Here is a 23,548-nt window from a genome sequence, read left to right as displayed (position 1 = left end):
TTTTTTGCATGAGCAATTGGAGGGGATTAGAGTTGCCCTCAGCTGAGATGAGGAAAGCTGAAATTAGAGCTGGTTTTGGGGATGGAGGCAGATGAGAAGGTCAATTTCAGACTTGCTAAATTTGAGATGTCAGGCAGGCATTTGGACTAGAGCTATAAACTTGCAAGTCATTAGCATGTAGATGATAGTAAGTCTGTGCCCGTGAAACTGGATGTATGTTACCTGGTGATGGGGCATCAATCAACAAGGCAGCAAGGTGGGAATTTCCTGGCGGTTCAGTGGTTAGGGCTCCGGGCTCTCACTGCCAAGGGCCCAGGTTTGATCCCTGGTTGGGGAACTAATATCCCCACAAGCCACTCAGTGCGGCCAAAAAAAAAAAAAAGGCAGCAAGGTAATGAAAACTAACTTTACCTATCTCACAACTTTGCCTGGCGCCAGTATTGCTGGTAGCCCAGTTCTTCTCGCCAATTAAGGACCAAAACCAATTCTCAGAGTTTTGGGGCTAAGTAATATACTATATGTGAAGTAGCAGGCATTCAATAATTGTTTCTTTTCCTTTCGTACATTTTAACATTTAAAGGACAAGGCAGCTTAAATGTAGGATGTCTGTATTTAGCCTCTTCCCTCTTCAGTAGTGTTGGTTTGGGGAAATTATGAATGAATTACATTCACCTGTTTTACTAGAAAATGATAAATTATTGGATTACTAAAGCATAAGGCAAAATACAGGTTAATATTAGGCTGAATGTGAAAGCTGAAGAGAAAAGAATTCAAATGATAAGAACAGAAAATCAACCTATATTCCCTTAGGTACCTAGAAACAACATCACTAGTGGTTCCAATACTTTAGGGCACACTGGAATTATTTGGGCATCTCTTAAAAATACTGGTATCTGGCTCCTACTCCCAGAATTTCTGATTTATTTGGTATGGGATACAACCTGGCCATCCGGCGTTTTAAGATCCCTCCAGACATCCCTCTAATGTGTCACAAAGTTTGAGAACTACTGTGTTATTCACTTTTTTTGTTCTAATGGGACTGTCACTAATAATCACAGTATTCAAATTTCCTTCCATAATTTATTTTATTCTTTGCTGGTGTCAAAAATGGAAGCAGCTATCAAGAAAAGGTCCTCTTGAGGTCATTAATGCTAAGTGAAATAAGTCAGAGAAATTCAAATACTGTACGAGCTAGAATTTTTTAATATTAATGGAGCCTAGCAAACATTCTAATATGTAAATTCAAAATATTCTTATAAGAGAAGTCCTGAAAGCTTTAATAAACCAATTTAACCATGAAATATCATAGGAAAATAAGGCTTATAAAATCAAAAGTGGTTAAGCTCATATACTTGTCCTTACATATGTAATATTGAAATAAGGGAAAACAAAGTATTTTTAAATTAACTTCAGAAAAGCAGTTTTTCTCCCAATCTTTTAATGTGATTATGTGAACTTGCTATGTGAATAAAAGAATGAGAAAATGATATAAACTGAGTTTGATCATTTAACAAATGTTTGTTGACCACCTACTCTGTGCCAAGCACTGTTTGAGGCATTTGGTATACATCAGTGGGGGAAAAAGTTCCCTGCCCTCATGGAACTTACATTTTCACAGGAGAGGTAGACAATAAACATAATAAGTAAGTAAACTATGAAAAGCAATGGGGCATTGGAAAGAGGGTGTAGGAGGGATAATCAGGCTACAATTTTAAATAGGGAAGTCAGGATATGCCCTTATTAAGAAGGTGACATTTAAGCCAAGACTTGAAGGAGATAAGGGGGTTTAGACAAGAGGATATCTGGCCAGAGAACCCTCGAGGAGGAAGGAACAGCCAGTGCAAAAGGCCTCCAGGTCAGAGTGTGCCTCGCTGATTTGAGGAACAGCAAAGTTGGAAAGCAGTGAGCTAGGGGGAGAGTATTAGGTATGAGGGTAGACAGGTAATAGGGTACAGGTAATAGGGATAGACAGGTAATAGGGATACAGATTCAGTAAAGATTTGGGGTTTTATACTGGAGTGAGATGAGGTGCCATTGTACAGTTTTTATTAGAGGAGTGATATGACCTAACTCATGATTTAGAAGAATCAGTTAGGCTACTGTGTTGATAATTGACTATAGGAGGGCAAGGGTAGGAACAGAGACTATTTAAGATTATTGCTGTTGCAATAATCCAGGCAAGAAATAATGGTGGTTCAGACTAGTGTGAAAGCAGTGAAAATAGTGAGAGGAGGTTACATTCAGGGTGCATTTTGAAAGTAGAGCCCACAGGATTTCCTGACAGTTTGGATGTGGGGTGTGATAAAGAGGAGAGTCAAGAATCACTACAAGGTTTTTTGCATGAGCAATTGGAGGGGATTAGAGTTGCCCTCAGCTGAGATGAGGAAAGCTGAAATTAGAGCTGGTTTTGGGGATGGAGGCAGATGAGAAGGTCAATTTCAGACTTGCTAAATTTGAGATGTCAGGCAGGCATTTGGACTAGAGCTATAAACTTGCAAGTCATTAGCATGTAGATGATAGTAAGTCTGTGCCCGTGAAACTGGATGTATGTTACCTGGTGATGGGGCATCAATCAACAAGGCAGCAAGGTGGGAATTTCCTGGCGGTTCAGTGGTTAGGGCTCCGGGCTCTCACTGCCAAGGGCCCAGGTTTGATCCCTGGTTGGGGAACTAATATCCCCACAAGCCACTCAGTGCGGCCAAAAAAAAAAAAAAGGCAGCAAGGTAATGAAAACTAACTTTACCTATCTCACAACTTTGCCTGGCGCCAGTATTGCTGGTAGCCCAGTTCTTCTCGCCAATTAAGGACCAAAACCAATTCTCAGAGTTTTGGGGCTAAGTAATATACTATATGTGAAGTAGCAGGCATTCAATAATTGTTTCTTTTCCTTTCGTACATTTTAACATTTAAAGGACAAGGCAGCTTAAATGTAGGATGTCTGTATTTAGCCTCTTCCCTCTTCAGTAGTGTTGGTTTGGGGAAATTATGAATGAATTACATTCACCTGTTTTACTAGAAAATGATAAATTATTGGATTACTAAAGCATAAGGCAAAATACAGGTTAATATTAGGCTGAATGTGAAAGCTGAAGAGAAAAGAATTCAAATGATAAGAACAGAAAATCAACCTATATTCCCTTAGGTACCTAGAAACAACATCACTAGTGGTTCCAATACTTTAGGGCACACTGGAATTATTTGGGCATCTCTTAAAAATACTGGTATCTGGCTCCTACTCCCAGAATTTCTGATTTATTTGGTATGGGATACAACCTGGCCATCCGGCGTTTTAAGATCCCTCCAGACATCCCTCTAATGTGTCACAAAGTTTGAGAACTACTGTGTTATTCACTTTTTTTGTTCTAATGGGACTGTCACTAATAATCACAGTATTCAAATTTCCTTCCATAATTTATTTTATTCTTTGCTGGTGTCAAAAATGGAAGCAGCTATCAAGAAAAGGTCCTCTTGAGGTCATTAATGCTAAGTGAAATAAGTCAGAGAAATTCAAATACTGTATGACTCACTTATATGTGGAATCTAAAAACAAAAACAAAAAACAACTCACAGAGAACAGATTGGTGGTTGCCAGTGGCAGGGATGGGGTGTGGATGGGAGGGGTGAAGGATAGGGGGATGGGGGAAATAGGTAAAGGGAATCAAAAGGTATAAACTTTCAATTATAAAATGTCATGGAGATGTACAGCATGGTGACTATAGTTAATACTGTATTGTATACTTGAAAGTTGCTAAGAGTGTAGATCTTAAAAGTTTTCATCACACGAAAAAAAAAACAACTATATATGGTGATGGATGTTAAATAGAAAGAAAAGAAAAGAAGGGAAGGGTAGAGGACGGGAGCGGTGGGGAGGGAAGGTCCTCAAGGCAGAGTAGAATAAGTGAACCCTCTGTAAATCATGCAAATGAGAAATCACTGCCATAATTTGTTGTAGATTCATGGCAGATATTCACCTGGCCATTTATTTGTAGTATAAGTGAGCCCCAAATTGGAGGTAGCTGTGATGTCATGGTAGCTGCTTTAGACTTGGAGTAAGAAGACTTGGATTGAAATCCTAGTTCTTTTGCATATTATCAGATAATTATCACAATTGCTTATTATCAATTATTATCATAATTACCCATTGTGATGGGCAATTCACTTAACCTTCCTGAAATTCAAATTTCTTTCTCCCTAACATGAGAATGAGCAAGTCTACTTTGCATGGTTGTAATAATTGTTTTTAAAAGTGAATGTATGTGAAGGTAAATTATAAAGAATTATATAAAGACACTAAAGAATTATTATTTGAAATTAATCTTAGAAGTGACATAACATTGTAAAATGTAATGATTTCCTGGAAGTAGATAGATATTTCTTCCTATATTTTTTCACTGATTTAAGAATAGAATTCTGCAAACAGTAGGTAATAAATGTTTTTGATCTTAATGTTAGGCATGGAAACTTATTTTGTATTTATTTCTTATACAGTGTATTAATATGGGAAAAACATGAACTGTCGGACACAGATGTTGTCACTTATTATCAAATTTGTGTTGCTAGGCATGTTCTAAAACTTAGGTTTCTTTTCTCTTTATATTGGGAATAATAATATCTAGCTTTGGGCTTCCCTGGTGACGCAGTGGCTGAGAGTCTGCCTGCCGATGCAGGGGACCCGGGTTTGTGCCCCGGTCCGGGAGGATCCCACATACTGAGGAGCAGCTGGGCCCATGAGCCATGGCCGCTGGGCCTGCGCTTCCGGAGCCTGTGCTCCGCAACGGGAGAGACCACAACAGTGAGAGGCCTGCGTACTGCAAAAAAAAAAAAATAATAATAATAATATCTACCTTTCAGGGCTGCTGTGTAAAATTCAAGTGTAAAGCACCAAGCATAGTGGCTAGCATAGGTTGGCAGGAAATGTTGATTCCTTTCTTCCCTCCAAGAGTATGGTAATCTTGGAATAATAATTTTAAAATCTGAGTAATAATTATTTCTCCATAGCCAAAAAATCTTAACTGTCATTTTTATTTTGCTGATTTCTATATCATTTTAACTTTTAAATGTCCACCCCTCTCCCAAAAAAGCCATTTTAACCTTAACTTTTTTTTTTACTTTAAGTTTACACCATGGATAGCACAGAGGAGAAGAATGACAGCACAAAGGAGAAGAATGACAATTACAAAGATGATCTTCTGCTAAGGGTGGGACTTAATGATAATAAAGCCGGAATGGAAGGATTAGATAAAGAGAAAATTAACAAAATTATAATGGAAGCCACAAAGGTATGTTTCTTTTTTCTTTAAATATCTTTAATTTAGTAACTTTTTAACTTTGTTTAAAAGAAAATTAGTATTTTAAATATCCTTTTAATTATAATTTTAAATATTTTAATATATAAAATTATTAAGCTACAATGCATATAGAATAAGTTCCCTTCTCTTCTGTTGCTTTTGCCATCCAGTTTTCTACTTCACATGCACATAGTATGCATGTTAAAGCAAAATAACATATATCTTCTTTTTTCACCCATTTTTTTTCACCCCAATAGGAGAATAGTACAATTGTGGTTTATTTGTTTTTATTTCAGTTAATATATCTTTGAAGTCTTTCTGTATGAGAAACTAGAGATCTTCATTCTTTTTTATGCCTGCATATGTGGATATCCTATACTTTATTGAACTAGTCAGAATCTTTATGGATGGACATATAATAAGTCATTTCTAGTCTTCCATTTTTACAAACAATACTATAGTGAATAAGCTTGTATTTCATAACTTTACATATGTGCAAATATAACTATAGGAGAGAGTCCCAGAAGTGGAATTATTCCACCAAATACATATAGCATGAAAGAATATATGCATGTGCAGTTTTTAATTAATTGTGCAATTGCCCTCCATAGTAGTTGTATCAATTTACATTTCCACTGCCAATATGTGAGAGTATGTTTTACCATGCTGCAACCATACCAATGTAATGTGTTACTATACTTCTGGATTTGCCAGTCTATGGTAACATAGGGTCACATTAATTTATATTTCTCTTATGAAAAGTGAGATTGTACATCTTTTTCATATGTTTAAAAGCCACTTATATGTGTATTTTTTACACACTGTCTCTTCTTACCCTTTGCACAATTTTCCATTGGATTATTGTTTACCTTTTGACTTTGCTCATGGTAGTTTAGTCCTGTGCAGTAGTTTTTCGTTTGCTTCTTTTCACGTACTTGAATTAGTTAACTACATATGACTTTCTCCAAGATCATAAAAGAGTTCTTTAATGGTTTTTTTTCTACCATTTGGGGGGTTTCATTTATGTATTATGAAATATCCATGCAGAAAGGTGTAAAATTTAAGAGAATATCCTTATTCTTAGCAAATGCATGCTGATAACTGCACCAACTTACTCTCAAATGATTTAGCCAAAAAAAGAGGGTGGAGAGAGAAAGAGAGAGTGAGTGTGTGTGTATGTGTGTGTGTGCGCACACAAGCACACATAAGAGTTGGGAGAGAAACCGAATGTAGCAGGATATCAACAATTGGTCAATCTAGGTGAGGACATATAGGTGTTCCTTGTACTATTCTTTCAACTCTTGAATATTTGGAAATTCTAAAATAAAGAGTTGAGGGAAAAATAATTTTTTAAGCATATAAAATGTAGATACAATTTTTAAAGTATCAATAAAAGATAATTAAGAGATGAAATAAGGAAGTATAACATATGGATTGGATCCTGGTTGGAACAAATGCATTTGGAACATTTAGAGGAATTTGAATATAGGGAGGATACTAGATAATATTAAGGAATTATTGTTAATTTTATTAGTTATGAAATGTTATTATGATTACATATTATATGGAAAATGGCCTTATTTTTAAAGATGCATGCTAAAATACTCCATAGAATAGCTAAATGTCATTATATCTGTAATTTACTTTAAAACAGTTCACTTAAAAAAATCATTGAAGGAAATTAAGCAAAATGTTAACAGTTGTTAAATCTCAGTGATAGTTTTATATATTTATTATATTATATTTATTATATTATATTTATTATAGCAACCTCTATATTTTTCTGTTTCAGACTTCTTTGAAATTTTCATCATAGCAATTTTTTAAAAGACAAAGAGTAAAACCTATGATCCTAGTTTTCAAGTTAAGAAATAGAATATTTAAGTTATCTTAGATGACCCTATCAGATATTCCCTCTTTCTTTCCCCGTGTCTCAGTACCATTTACTAAATAGTCCATCCTTTCCTACTGATCTGCAGTGCTTTCTCCTGTTCTAATAGATTATTTGTCTGATCTTGCACTGTACAACATGATCTTAAATACAATACTTTAAAGTCTTGATATCTGTTGGAACAAGTTCTCTTTTTTTGGCCTTTGTTCTTTTACAAGAGTATCTTAGGCATTCTTGAATCTTTGCTCTTCCATATAAATTTGTATGATATTAATATGTAGCAATCATAGAATAGATACTTATGTATTTTATATATTAATATATTTGTATACTTTATATAATATATATTCCTCTAGTAGGGAAGAGGGGTGAGTTTATCTGAAATATCTTTCTTAAATTGAAATTTTCTAATTCTTGCCGCTCCATAGCAATTTACTTTTTAAAAACTTTAATCAGAAAATTTTAAACATACCCAAAATTAGAATAGTATAGTGAATCCCAGGTAATCATCACCCAGCATCAACAGTTATCAACGTTTTTACAAATATTGTTTCATCTTTCTCACTTACCTCTCCCTACTGAATTTTGGAGGTGGAAATTAGAGTATTTTAAAACAAATCCCAATAAATTGGACAAATTTCTAGACATTCACAATTTTCCAAAACTGACTTAAGAAGATACATAAAATCCAAATAGACCTATAAAAAGGGAAGAAATTAAATTAGTAATTAAAAATCTTCCCCCCCCGCCAAAGAAAAAAAAGAGATCAGGTCAAGATGTCTTCACTGGTGATTTTTTTTTTTTTTTATACAGCAGGTTCTTATTAGTCATCCATTTTGTACACATCAGTGTATACCTGTCAATCCCAATCGCCCAATTCATCACGCCACCACCACCACCCTGCCACTTTCCCCGCTTGGTGTCCATAACGTTTGTTCTCTACATCTGTGTCTCAATTTCTGTCCTGCATACCAGTTCATCTGTACCATTTTTCTAGGTTCCACATACATGCATTAATATACAATATATGTTTTTCCCTTTCTGACTTACCTCACTCTGCATGACAGTCTCTAGATCCATCCACGTCTCAACAAATGACCCAATTTTGTTCCTTTTTATGGCTGAGTAATATTCCGTTGTATATATGTACCACATCTTCTTTATCCATTCATCTGTCAGTGGGCATTTAGGTGGCTTCCATGACCTGGCTATTGTAAATAGTGCTGCAATGAACATTGGGGTGCATGTATCTTTTTGAATTATGGTTTTTTCCTGGGTATCCACTGGTGAATTTTATTTGACATTTAAAGGGGAAATAATACCAATACTCCACAAGTTCTTCCAAAAAATAAAGAAGGATGGAACACTTCCCAACTCTTTCTATGAGGCCTGTATCCCCTTAATACTAAAGTCAGACAAGCAGAAGATTATAGATCTTTATAAATGTAGAAGTCCTCAACAAAATATTAGCAAACTGGATCCAACAAAATATTAAGATTATGTAGCGTGACCAAATGGGATTTATCCTAAGAATGCAAGGTTGGTTTAGCCTCCAAAAATCAATTAATGTACTATACCATGTTAATAGAATTAAGGACAAAAAACACATGGTCATGTTAATAGATGCAGAAAAATCATACCTGACAAAATCCTATACCCATTCATGCTAAAAACTCTTTAATAAATTTGAAATAGAAAGGAACTTCTGCAACCTAAAAAGGACATCTATAAAAACATATACACCCCAATAAAAATTTAAAAACAAAAAAATCAAAAAAAATAATCCTATAGTTGTCATTATACTTTATGGTGAAAGACTAAACACTTTTGCCCGAAAATCAGGAACAAGGCAAGGATGTCCAATCTCACCTGTTCTTTTCAACCTAGTTCTGAACATTTTAGCCAGTGCTGTCAGGCAACTAAAAGAAATAAAAAGCATCAAGATTGGAAACAAAGAACTAAAACTATCTGTTCACAGATGACATGATCTAATACATAGAAAGTCTTAAGGAATTTCAGGAGTGCAACAATTGTACCCTGAAAATTACAAAAACTTGGTGAGGGAAGGTAATGACCTAAAAAATGGAGACATATGCCTATTCAAGGATGAGAAGATTCCATATGGTTAAGAAGGCAATTCTCCCCAAACTGATCTGTAGATTCAGTGTACTTCCCTCATCAAAATTCCAGTGGCTTTTTTTTTTCCTGCAGAAATTGACAAACAGATTTTAAAATTTATATGGAAATGAGAAACACCTAAAATAGTCAAAACAGTTGTAAAAAGGAACAAGCATGGGGGTCTGACTTTCCTATTTCAAAACTTACTATAAAGCTACAGTTATCAAGACAATGTGCTACTGCCATGAGGCTAGACATATAGAACAATGGAGCAGAATTGAGAGTCTAGAAATAAATGTTTATAGTTTATTGATATTTGTACCAAGGCAAAAGGATAGTCTGTTCAGCACATGATACTGGGACAACTGGATATCCACATGCAAAAAAGATGAACTTATTAGACCCTTAACTCACACCATACACTGAAAATTAACTCACAATTGATTTAAATGTAAGAACTAAAGCAATAAACCTTTTAGAAGATAGAAGAAAATCTTTGAGATCTTTGGTTAGGCAAACATTTCTTGGATACAACACTGAAAGCACAGCCAGTAAAAGAAAAAGTTGACAAATAGGGCCTCATCAAATTTCAAAATGTTTGTACTTCAGAAGATACCATTAAAAAATACAAAGATAAGCAACATACTAGGGTAAAATATTTGCAAAATAAGAAGACAACCCAATCAAAAAATGTGCAAAAGATAGACATTTCACTAAGGAAGATATAAGAATGGCTCATAAGCACATGAGAAGATGTTCAACATTAGTCATTAGAAAAAGGCAAATTAAAACCACAATGAGATGCCATTCATAGTATTATAGCCTAGAATGGCTGTAATAAATAAGACAGGACTTCCCTGGTGACACAGTGGTTAAGAGTCCGCCTAAATATAGGGGACACAGGTTCCACCCCTGGTCTGGGAAGATCCCACATGCCATGGAGCAACTAAGCCCGTGCGCCACAACTACTGAAACCACATGCCACAACTACTGAAGCCCACACTCCGCAACAAGAGAAGCCACCACGATGAGAAGCCTGCACACCGCAACAAAGAGTAGCTCCTGCTCGCCGTGACTAGAGAAAGCCCGCACATGAAGACCCAATGCAGCCATAAATAAGTTAATTAATTAATTTAAAAAATAAGATAGACAGTAACAGATGTTGCAAGGATATAGAGAAATTGGTACCCTCATACGTTGCTGGTAGGTTTGTAAAATGGTTCTGCCACTTTGGAAAACAGTCTGGCAGTTCCTCAGAAGGTTTAGCATGGAGTTACCATATAACGCAGAGATTCCACTCCTAGGTACATATCCAAGGAAGATGAAAACATGTGTCGACACAAAATGTGTACACAATTGTTCATTGCAGCGTTTTTCGTAGTAGCCAAAAAGTGAAAATAATTAAATGTCCATCAACCTTATAAATAGATAGTATGTTCAGTGATGGAATGACAGATGATTTTCTAAAAGTTATTTTCTACATTTTATTTAATGGCTAACATTAAATTTGTTAAAGTACTGTTTACCTAAAACAACTAGACTGCCAGTTATTTCTCCACTAAAAAAAATGTGTTTATTCAAGATCAGCGGAAAATTGCAGTTCAAGGTCTGCAACCATGACAAGCCAAATGCAAGTCCCCAGCAAAACTGAAGAGGAAAACTCTTTCCAATAAGGGAAAAGGAAGTTGGCAAGGGTATAGTAAACAGAGTCCATGACTTTTTATTGGCTGAGTTCTTGCCAGAAAAGAAGAGGAGTCTTCTTTGTCTTGCTTTCTACTATCATCAAAGGGCATGAGAGCTCCCCCTTCTGATCTCTGACTCTATTTAATTGAGGTTTCTGTTAGTTAATTTTTTACAATAATTTTTAAGTGAAAGTGAAGGAGATAACTGATGACCCAGCTGACTAAGACCTTGGATATGCCCGGAGGATCCCACCTAGGACACATTGTTATTTCTGAGTGCAGATCTGTACTCATCTCTAGAGTTTGTACTGTGCTACATCCTGCCTCACAAGATTCCTATGATTTAGGTAACTATAAATTCATTTTACAGATAAGGAAACCTAAAACATAATAAGATTAATTTTAGGGTAACCCAGCTAGTAAGTAATGGAGGTAAGTTTTGAATTCAGTCATTCTGTTTCTAGAGTCTGTGCTCTTAGCCATCAGGTTCGCAGTGATGCTTCCTTCAAACATTCTTCTTATACTTTATTTTGTTTTCCTCTGTAGGGGTCCAGATTTTATGGAAATGAGCTCAAGAAAGAAAAGCAAGTCAACCAACGAATTGAAAATATGATGCAACAAAAAGCTCAAATTACCAGCCAGCAGCTAAGGAAAGCACAATTACAGGTATTAATTCAATTGCTAAATAAAGTGGAAGCTGGTAGAATAATAATTGATAGTTAAAATGCATCATGGTCAAGTCATAACTGAAAACAAGGTGAAATGTAAATGTTCATTACATTGTAAAGCATAAAATTTAACAAATGTGCATACAACTTTGTTAAATACTGCTCTACCCTTTTACATGAAGACCCACCCCTAGACATCATCACCTGCATTATACAGAAGAGTAAATGGAGCCTTAGTTAGGTTGTGACTTGCCCAGCTTCATATGACAGGTAGTTGGCAAAGCTAGGATTTAATCCAAAGCTTTTGTTCTTTTTATTATGTATGTACATTGCAGCTAGAAAAGCCCACAAGATAAATGTGGCATGTTTTCTGCAAAAGTAATTTTGCAAAAAAGATTTGGGGGAACATGTTAGCCAATTAAATTTGAAAGTACTTTAAAACATAATTGTGTTACAGTAAAACGAAAAGTCATGTAAATGGTAGAGTGCCAAATGTATGTGAACTTTTAAGATAAAACACAAGACTTCTAAAACTGTGGGGCCTTTGGCTTCTTCAGCATCTTTGGGGAGTAAATACTCAGTTTCTGTGGTATTAAAAGTTATTTCAATAGAAGAGTTTGAGAAGAGCCAAGCTGCAAAGCATCATGTGGTAGACTGAGAACTCGAAGCAGTAACATTAAAGTTTACTTTTAAAGACAGTTTTACCCTCTGGGACTTCCCTGGTGGCGCAGTGGTTAAGAATCCGCCTGCTAATGCAGGGGACACGGGTTCGAGCCCTGGTCCAGGAAGATCCCACATGCCGCAGAGCAACAAAGCCCGTGCGCCACAACTACTGAGCCTGAGCTCTAGAGCCTGTGAGCCATAACTACTGAGCCCATGTGTCACAACTACTGAAGGCCGCACAACTAGAGCCTGTGCTCTGCAACAACAGAAGCCACTGCAATGAGAAGCCCGCGCACCGCAACGAAGAGTAGCCCCCACTCTCTGCAACTAGAGAAAGCCCGCACACAGCAAAGAAGACCCAACACAGCCAAAAATAAATTAATTTAAAAAAAAAGGTTTTACCCTCTATCAAAATCGGATTCAGTTTTACAAAGCACTTTAAGCTATAACATAACAATAAAATTATAATATTAATCTACTGTGCTGCAAAATTATTTTCATGATAGAGTTCAAAGATTATAAATTTTGTTTTCTTTATCAAACTACAGTGTGTCATTTTCTTTTTTGATATATGCTTTCCTAGAGCACAAGCTAGTTTTGGGGTTTTTTTAAATTTTTTATTTATTTATTTTTGGCTGCGTTGGGTCTTCGTTGCTGTGCACTGGCCCCCTCTAGTTGCAGCGAGCGGGGGCCACTCCTCACTGCGGTGCACGGGCTTCTCATTGCAGTGGCCTCTCTTGTTGCGGAGCACAGGCTCCAGGGGCACGGGCTTCAGTAGTTGTGGCTCAAGGGCTCTAGAGCACAGGCTCAGTAGTTGTGGCACATGGGCTTAGTTGCTCCGCGGCATGTGGTATCTTTCTGGACCAGGGCTCGAACCCATGTCCCCTGCGTTGACAGGCAGATTCTTAACCACTGTGCCACCAGGGAAGCCCCAAGCTAGTTTTTTATCTTCTGTGTTAAGTGGTCTGCTATCATGACTAAAGATGATTTGTCAGTCAAATCATCAGTTTTAATGCTTCATAGCAGTCCACTGTATGGAGGTGCATAATTTATTTACCTCATCCCACCTTGGTTCCAGTTTTTTGCTTTATGTACAACATTGGGATGATCATTTGTATTCATGTATCTTTGTACTCTCCCGTTCTGTTATTTTCACCAAAGATGGTACCATTTTACATTTTCAACATAAAAGTGCTAGTTTCCTCACATACTTGTTTAAAACTAGATTTTATCAATTTTATCAGTCTTTTAGTTTTTGCTGATACAGTGTCTAAAATATTATTTCATGGTTGCTTTAATTTGCCTTCCTTTGACTATGACAGAGAAGGAATGTCTTTTCACATATGAATTAGCCATCAATATTTCCTTCTTGTGGGAATATCCTCCTTTATTCTGTTTGTTAGGATATAGGCTAAGTAGCTAGCACAAGAGACTCAAAAATATAATGGTTTCAAATAAGTTTATTTCTTTCCCACATAATAGGTATGTAGTCCCAGCTGGTCTGGTGGTTCTGATCACCATAGTAATTTAGAGACCCAGGTTCTACATTGTCTTGTTCTATCATCCCCTAGTGTTATCCTTACCTGGATTGACAGAAATGGATTACCTTCAATCCATATTCCAGCCTCTGGGAAGGAAGAAAGAACCAGGAAAATATCATCGAAGGAAAGTAATTTACTATTAAACAAGTGAAAAAGAATTTGCGCACATTACTTTAGCTCACATTGAAGTTTCACGGCCACACCTAAGTGCAAGAGAAGCTGTAAAATATGTTCTCTAGCTGGGTGGCCATGTGTCAGCTAAAAATCTATTACTATGGAAGGAAGAGAGAGTAGATTTCAGGGTTCAACTAGCAGTCTAAAGCAGTACTCTTTGCCCACATTTCTAGAGGAGTTTGTTTTCTCCTCGTTTATAGATCTTATACATGAAAAAATTTTTTTCTCTGCCACTTGTAAAGATTTTTCTAATATGTTGTTTGTCTTTTAATTTTGCAGGGATTTTTTTCCCTATACATTTTTAAATGTTTATGTAATCAAATCCGGCAGTGTTAAAATTTTTTTCTTGGCTTTAGTATTGTGCATAGAAAGTTATTCCTCACAACCAAGCCTGTATGTTCTTTTAGTATTTTTATAGTTTTCTTATATTCAAATCTTTAGTCCATTTGGAATTTGTTTTGATGTAATGTATGAAGTATATTTTTCTTAAATAGTATTATATTTTCCTTAAATGGTATTATTTTTCCTAAATGGTGATCCGCTTGTCCCAACATCATTTATTTAATCATAAGTCCTTTCTCCACTGAATTGAAATGAGGCACTTCCATATACTAAATTTTCATTGTGCTTGGATTTGTTTCTGGTCTCTCTCTCTCTCTCTCTCTCTCTCTCTCTCTTCTTTTTTTTTTTTTTTTTTTTTGTGGTATGCAGGCCTCTCACTGTTGTGGCCTCTCCCGTTGCAGAGCACAGGCTCCGGATGCGCAGGTCCAGCAGCCATGGCTCACGGGCCTAGCCGCTCTGCAGCATGTGGGATCTTCCCGGATCGGGGCACAAACCCGTGTCCCCTGCATCGGCAGGCGGACTCTCAACCACTGTGCCACCAGGGAAGCCCTCTTTTTTTAATTAAATGTATTTATTTATTTTTGGCTGTGTCTGGTCTTCGTTGCTGCACGCAGGCTTTCTCTAGCTATGGCAAGTGGGGGCTACTCTTTGTTGTGGTGCGTGGGCTTCAGTAGCTGTGGCACATGGGCTCAGTAGTTGTGGCTCGTGGGCTCTAGAGGGCAGGCTCAGTAGTTGTGGCACATGGGCTTAGTTGCTCCATGGCACGTGACATCTTCCTGGACCAGCGCTCAAACCCGTGTCCCCTGCATTGGCAGGCAGATTCTTAACCACTGTGCCACCAGGGAAGTCCCTGGACTGTCTTTTAATCAATTGAATCTTTCCCCATATCAGTACCATGCAGTTTTATTTATTGAATCATAATAATATAGTTTAATATTCCCCCTCACTACTCTTTAGAAAAAAAATTTTTTTTCTCATGCATTGTTTCTTTCACATAAGTTTAAGCATTATTTCATCAAGTTAAAAAGAAATTCTATTCTGCCCGCAGTAACACTGTTTTTAAGTTGATATTAATCCTTAGGCAGTTTACTTTTCCTTTTTGTTAACTTTTATTGATTTATAGTCTACAAATATCTTTAATAAAGTTTTAAAAATGTAATACATAGGAGTGGTACAATATAACAACTTCTTGCTGTTTATACTACTTTTAAAGCTCATTTCCTTAAATATGCTAATAATCTGAGGAAACAGAAAATACCGTACATTGTGTAGCAGTACTTCAGGTTTTGCTACGGTTTTAGTTGATATTCCATGGGAGGCTCTGAGGCATCTTTTGCAAGGGAAATGGCAGGAAATGTGTTTTATGTTGATTGTAAAATTGTTTCAGTTTTTGAGCTTCCTTTAAAAGAAGTTGTATAAGTGGGAGGGTATTGAGGAAATCCTAAGGAGTCTAGAAGGTCTGAAAGAACAGAGAGGTTTTCATGGGAAATGTGTTTCTATTTTAGAGTCATGAAATTTCCAAGTAGTAGATTTTATTATGTGTGATAAGATAAGAAAGCTCTGTAGGCATAAACTCCCTTGATGTTTCTTGAGAAACTCCCTAAGTATTCCCCACCCCATCCCATCCCCATTAAACTTCTTAAAAGCACAATCATTTTTGTAGCTGTCAAAACATCTTATTGTAACATGGGCTCTTGAACTGAATAGACAAACATCCATGTTATATTAAATGGCAACTACACAGCAAATCAGTGCATTTTGACCACTTTAACACTTGATTTGGAGAACCCAGATTTACTTAACAATTTTTAGGGTAATATTAAGTCAAGAAAATGGAAAACAATATATCTGAAGTAGTCTCCTAAATGTAATCCAAAAGGGGGATTTTTAAAACATAAATAAGACATAATATGATATAAAATATACCACTAGAGCTTGATTTGAGCTTATTTCAGTGTTAAACACTTTAAGAATTCATTTTAGGGAAGTATCATAAAATAATGGAAAGAGCACAGGCTTTAGAGTAACCTGTTTTCCAGGTCTAATTCTAACATTTACCAGCTCTATGACTTAGGGCAAATTTAATAATTTTACTGAGCTTTAGTTTCATCTATAAAATGGGAATAATAATTATTCTCTCAATTAATTTGACCATTAGGTGAGTTAACATAAGAAGCATTCTTCATATTACATATAATATACTTATAAATGTCATTTCTACTTTAAAAATTATAGTTAATATCACTAAGCCCTTACCATATCCCTAGATAAGTGAGTCATATGGGTATCTCTTAATTCTTTCAACCTTTTAAAATGGTTTAGTCCCTCTTTACAAATAAAGAAAGGATGAGAGGGATTAACTTACCCACTATCATGTAACTAGTAAGTGACAGGCTTGAGACCCAAACAAAAACCCACTGTGATACACACTGGCTCTGAACTGTAGCAAGAGGGACTAGGTACATATTAGAGACTCAGATCAGAACTTGGAAGTCATTTGGAAGGAAAAATGGAAGAAAGGAAAGCATGAATGAGAATTTCAGTAGAAGAAACTGGAAAAAAAGCAGTGGTGGTGTGCATTTGGTAGATGTAGAAGAAAAGAGTTCAGATAAGGGTGACTAATGAGAGATAGTAAAGCAAAGTGGAATGTGAGTCATTCAGTGGCGAGGTTTCCTTTTGGCACCTGTACACTTGTTTTAAGCACAGAAAAGACAATAGATTGCTGAGGAAACTGTCATAGCGTTAATGTATGAGTCTAAGGAGAATTTTTTCCCATTTGGTTTGTTTTCTATTTATTATCTTTTTCCTTTTCAGCATTTCTGGGTTAAGGTATTTCAGATGCTGCTCCCTTATTCTCAGTTGACTCAAATCTAAGGCACATTTTCTGGATTGATATAGAGTCGTTTTTAATCTACCCTTGTTTTTATTAGTCTCCATGAAGTGTTTACATCTTTTTTTTTTTTTTTTTTTTTTTTTTTTTTGCGGTACGCGGGCCTCTCACTGTTGTGGCCTCTCCCGTTGCGGAGCACAGGCTCCGGACATGCAGGCTCAGCGACCATGGCTCATGGGCCCAGTCGCTCCACGGCACGTGGGATCCTCCCAGACTGGGGCACAAACCCGCATCCCCTGCATCGGCAGGCAGACTCTCAACCACTGTGCCACCAGGGAAGCCCTGTTTACATCTTTTTTTATGCCAGGATGCTATTCTCTAGTTTGAAATTGACATACTAGAAGAAATAGTTATTCTAAATCTGGATGATAAATTGGAGTAATGTTAAAACATTCCATTTATTAGGTGTGTTATCTCACTGCATGAGATCAGCCTTCTCCAAACTTTTTCTACAAATACTACTTTCTCTTTTTTAATCAGAAATATATATATTATATATATGGAATAAATATATATATAAAAGAATACAATTTATACTGATATGTATAAATGGGTGTACAAGTCTCTCCTCCCTTTCTCTTTTATGAGGAAAGAATTTATGTTTGTTTGCTTGTTTACATAGTTACCATTATTTATTTTCATTGTGAGAACCTTTAAAATTTACATTCTAGTAACTTTCACATATCAGTACAGTATTGTTAGCTATAGTTATCATACTGTACCTTAGACCCCAAATCTTACTCATCTTTTTTTTTTAACTGAAGTAGGTCAATTGACCTATAACACTATGTTAGTTTCAGGTGCACAATATAGTGTTTAAATATTTCTATATGTTACGAAATGATCACCAGGATAAGTCTATAGTTACCATCTGTCATCTTACAAAGTTATTACAGTATTATTCCCCATGCTTTACACTTCATCCTTGTGACTCATTTATTTTGTAACTGGAAGTCTGTACCCTTTATCTCCCTTTGAGGAAAACTTTTTAAAGCAGATAAGGTCTTTCTCCTGATGGAACTCACAATTTAGAGTCTAATATTACAGTAAGTGCCATAGTAAGAGCAGGAAAACAAGTAAGGGAACATTGAATTCTGTGGCATAGAGGACAGAGATCCAATTAAGTTACAGAGACACGTCTGAGCTGATCCTTGAAGGGTTGGTGACAGAACTAGGAAGGGCATTCTGCACAGAGGAACAGCCTGAAGAAGGCACAGAGTACCCCAGGTTATTCAGTGAGTTGCAGCCTAAACAGGAATGGATCCTCTAGAAAGTCTCACTGTGGCTACTGGAAACAAATATGAATCAGGGTGATTGTTTCTAAAAGAGGAGTTGCGGGGTTTCCCTGGTGGTGCAGTGGTTAAGAATCCACCTGCCAATGCAGGAGACATGGGTTTGAGCCCTGGTCCGGGAAGATCCCACATGCCACAGAGCAACTAAGCCCGTGTGCCACAACTACTGAAGCCCATGTGCCACAACTACTGAAGCCTGTGCACCTAGAGCCCACGCTCCACAAGAGAAGCCACCACAATAAGAAGCCCGCACACCGCGATGAAGAGTAGCCACTGCTTACCACAACGAGAGAAAGCCCACACACAGCAACAAAGACCCAATGCAGCCATAAATAAATAAATAAATAAATAAATTTTTTTTTTTAAAAAAAAGAGGAGTTGCGGTTTTAACTTGTAGCTAGTAGGCCAGGCATCACTATAATGTTAAGAAGGAAGACCTTGAAAAAAAAATTCTGCAGAATGAAAACAAGGTTGAAGTCCAACGAGGGGAAAAAGCTAAATTATGCCCCTGAAACTCTCCACCTTTTAGGAAACCTACTCTAGGGATCTCCACATGATGGAAATTGCTTTCATTCCAGAGCTCACCCCACTTGCTTATTTCTTTCTGGCTGCTTTTCCCTTAATTTTTTACTGCTTTGTTATGCAGTTCTCCAGTGATCCTTCTAGTAATAGATTGCATTTATTGAACTTGTACCATGTGCCAAGACACTCTTCCATGCTCTCTATGTACTCTGTTTCATTCAATAGCTTTCTTTTCTCTTCTCTTCATGATTTGACTTAATGCTCTTACTGACTTCCTTATATGTTACTAAATCAAAATGGTCACACAGCCACCCCCAGCTGCAGGGGAAGCTAGAAAACTGTGTATTTAACTTTTTCAGCCTGTGTAGTAGAGGCCACAAAAAAAGAACACTTGGGAATGGGCATGTCTGCTACATAAACCCTTTTCTTACTGCCCTACTTTGGTTATTTCTTTCATTTCTCTTTCTTCTTTCTTATCAATCCAACTCTTTTTCTGTAAAGAAAATTCCTGTAAAAAAAATTTCTGTAAAATTTTCTGTAAAAAAATATTCCTTAAAGATTCTTCACTGTTATATTTGCTATATTTATATATGTTGAAATTTCATGAAAGGATAAATTACAGATTAAATTTTCAATTTTGATTTGGATAGACTAACAGTTATCAAATTTTAGCCTTATAAAAGCAATTCTACAGAGGAAATGTTTACAGTATGCCTTAGGATGATCGATTGTACAGTAGTATTCAGCATAAACATCATATGCCAAAGAAGTATAATCTTTTATTGTACATTTCCTTTGTTAATATTTTAAGATGTTAATATTATGGGTCAGGTGGGAGTTGTTGTTTATTTTACCTAAACTGAAGCTTTTAGTTACAGTAAGTTGTTTTCCAAATTTATAAAGCAGTAGAATCATTTGATACATAAACAGTTGGAATGCTTTATTCATTCAGTAAATATTTATTAAGTACCTGTTATGTACTTGTAGGTATTGAAAAATGAAAGAGTTAGTAGGGAATGATATTTGAGAACAGACTGCCTATGTTCATGAAAATAAAAGCCTTAATAAACAATAATCGAATATACATAGATAGGTGTGGGGATGGGTGGGTGAGTGGGTAGCCAGATGGATGGATGGACAGACAGACAAATTGACACCTACTAAAAGTAAGATTAGTGTTGGGAATTCCCTGGCGGTCCAGTGGTTAGCACTTGGTTCTTTCACTGCCATGGGGCCAGGTTCGATCCCTGGTTGGGGAACTAAGATCCCACAAGTCACTTGGCCAAAAAAAAAAAAAAAAAGATTAGTGTTATGATTAGTGGTACTTCAATATTGTGTTGTCTAAAATATGTTAACTTTTTAAAAATTAAGGTTGACAGATTTGCAATGGAATTGGAACACAGCCGGGATCTGAGCAATACCATAGTACACATTGACATGGATGCTTTCTATGCAGCTGTAGAAATGAGGGACAATCCAGAACTGAAGGATAAACCCATTGCTGTAGGATCAGTGAGTATGTTGGTAAGTAGATAAAGATCAAAGACAAATAGGAAGTTCATGACATATTCATATTCAAGTAATCCTTACTGGTTCACGAAGGGGAAAGACTATTGAGTTCCACCAGTTCTATCAGAGTATTTATATGTGTTCAATTACTGAATCCTTTCAACATCACTTGAGGTACAAATTTTTATTTCCATTTGACAGATAAGAAAACAAACTCAGAGAGGGGTTTAATAATGTCCCCAAAGTTACAAACCTGGTAAATGGTAGAGTGGCATTGTATCTTTCTGTTGCAAATTATATTTTTCTTAAGTAACTGTTCTAGTTAAAGAGAACTGAAAAAGAAAGAAAAGGAAATGTTATTCTAAAGCAGAGGTTTGCAAACAATGGCCTACAGGCCAAATCCAGCCTGCTGCCTTACTTTGTAAATAAAATTTTATTGAACACAACATTATAAATCAACTATACTCCAATAAAAATTTTAAAAATTTTATTGGAATACTGTCACACCCATTCATTTATTATTGTTTCATTAAAAGAGCAGAGTTTAGTAATTGCAACAGAGGCCATATGATCTGCAAAGCCTAAAGTATTTGAACCTTTACAGAAAAAGTTTGCCAACACCAGTTTAGGAGTAACATGTTTCATTAATGTAAGTACTGTAATTATGTGGTTTTTTCCATGAGTTGAAACCTTTGCACTTCTGTGACTATGTTGCTTTTCCTATTGCCACCCTCACCGTAGAAGGTAAAGGTGACCAGGATAGCTGTGTGTAGCTAAAGATGTGTTGGGAATTAGAAACAGCAACTGGAGTATATGGGTTTTGGTATTAAAAAAATACAAAAGAAATAAGGAAGGTTCTTTCCTGTTCTACTCCTTTCAATGCCTTAGATAACTATTAACCTGATTCCCGAGTTATTTTATTATAAAACTGTAATCTGTTCATTATCTCTGCTCCCACAAGTATGCAGGCAACTAACAATCCTGGTTCCAAAGTAGTGTTTGTAGGAAAGGATACTCTCCTCTCCTACAAATCATCAACTAATATTTGAAAAAAATATATTTAATTTTATTAAGAATATATATCACCATATATTTATGTGAAATTATGTATATGAACCCCTTCAGTACTTACTGGACACCCATTTATGCTCACGATTCTGTAATTTGTTTGGCCTGAGGCGACCCAGGACTGGAGCCTACAGGCTCTTTGGTGGGGCTAATGGCGGACTCTGGGAGGGCTCACGCCAAGGAGTACTTCCCAGAACTTCTGCTGCCAGTGCCCTTGTCCCCACAGTGAGCCACAGCCACCTCCTGCCTCTGCAGGAGACCCTCCAACACTAGCAGGTAGGTCTGGTTCAGTCTCCTGTGGGGTCACTGCTCTTTCCCCCTGCGTCCTGATGCACACACTACTTCGTGTGTACCCTCCAAGAGTGGAGTCTCTGTTTCCCCTGGTCCTGTAGAAGTCCTGCAGTCAAATCCCGATAGCCTTCGAATTCCTCCTTCTGTTGCTGGCCCCCCCACCCCGCAGTTGCGAAGCCTGATGTGGGGCTCAGAAGCTTCGCTCCAGTGGGTGGACTTCTGTGGTATAATTGTTCTCCAGTTTGTGAGTCACCCACCCAGCGGTTATGGGATTTGATTTTATTGTAATTGCGCCCCTCCTACTGTCTCATTACAGCTTCTCCTTTGTCTTTGGATGTGGGGTACCTTTTTTGGTGAGTTCCAGTGTCTTCCTGTTGATGGTTGTTCAGCAGTTAGTTGTGATTCCAGTGCTCTTGCAATAAGGAGTGAGCGCACGTCCTTCTACTCCACCATCTTGAACCAATCTCTCCAGAAGCTGCAGACTTTTTAATGCCTAGGTTTCAGGACTCGCATAATGTCACTCCCTCACATTCTTTTGGTCAAAACAAGTCACAACCAAGTCTCTTGGTATGAGGAACCAGAACCCACCTTTTGACAGGAGGAACTGTAAAAGGTTGTGGCTGTGATTCATAATCCCCCACAAACCTAAAAGTTAAAGGAAGTGACATCTAAAGTTGTGTTTGTACTCTATTGTAGATCTAGCTTTTATATCAGTTCCATTAGATTTATTTATATTTAAAGCATTGGTTTGTCCTTCAAGTGCTGTCTGCACTTTCTAGTGCAGAATATTGACCAAGGATTAGCATAGTTTTGAATACTATCAAGATTTCTTAAACACCATTTGAAAACCATTAATGGCAAATTTATATTATCATTCTGAAATAATGCTTTCATTTGGTAGATTTTGTTTGCTTTCTTTGAATTTTCAGTTGAGATTCCAAAGATTCCATTTGTGATTAGTTTTTTTTAAATGGTACTATGGCCTGCCACATTAATCTGGATTGTTGTCAGGTATCTTCATCAACAGGATTTAATAAGTAATGTTCTTTTTACTCCCGATGACAAAATTTTGGCTCCCTGTCCACCAACGCCGAATAAAAAATACGGAGACAGGGTTTGGAGGAAGTAGAAAAGAGTAGCTTTATTCCTTTTGCCAGGCAAAGGGGGTAACAGCAGGGTAGCACCTCAAGAGCTGTGCCCCTTCCCTGGGTAATAGGGGAAGTTTGTATAGCCTGGGGCTCGTGGTCTAGGGTAGGTGATATGGCTCAGAGTAATGAAGGTCTTGCATTTCTTTTCTTCTGCAAATTCATGGACAAAGCTGGCATCAGGAGGCTCAGCAACTGGGTCTGGTGACAGTGATTATCGGCCCGTGACCTTCTTTCTGAAATGAAGAGTGCTACAAGGGAGTGTAGGGGGAGAAGAAGTGCCAGGTGCAAAGGGTAATTTGTATGGAGTCAGAGAGTAATCAGCTTTGTGAAGGACAAGTCTAGCTACAAGTGTTTGTTAGTAGTAACAGCTAAAGAATAACCAAGATTGGGCTTCCCCGGTGGCGCAGTGGTTGAGAGTCCGCCTGCCGATGCAGGGGACACGGGGTCGTGCCCCGGTCCGG

General features: G+C 37.0%; 1 protein-coding gene across 4 annotated transcripts in view; it reads left to right on the top strand.

The window, feature by feature from the left end:
* POLK (DNA polymerase kappa) overlaps positions 1 to 23,548 on the top strand; it is a 75,758-nt gene that overhangs the window by 26,688 nt on the left and 25,522 nt on the right. For all 4 annotated transcript variants that reach the window (XR_004349071.1, XM_032625711.1, XM_032625712.1 and 1 more), the window contains 3 exons: positions 5,116 to 5,279; positions 11,526 to 11,645; positions 20,443 to 20,595. Coding sequence is in view for 3 of the 4 variants with exons in the window: in XM_032625711.1 (XP_032481602.1) it covers positions 5,124 to 5,279; positions 11,526 to 11,645; positions 20,443 to 20,595 (429 nt within the window). In the remaining variant the exon portion in view is untranslated. The remainder of the gene's footprint in view (positions 1 to 5,115; positions 5,280 to 11,525; positions 11,646 to 20,442; positions 20,596 to 23,548) is intronic.

The sequence above is a fragment of the Phocoena sinus genome, chromosome 3 (assembly GCF_008692025.1).
Source record: "Phocoena sinus isolate mPhoSin1 chromosome 3, mPhoSin1.pri, whole genome shotgun sequence".
Classification (NCBI taxonomy): Eukaryota; Metazoa; Chordata; class Mammalia; order Artiodactyla; family Phocoenidae; genus Phocoena; species Phocoena sinus.
This window is presented reverse-complemented; position numbering and strand designations above follow the sequence as displayed.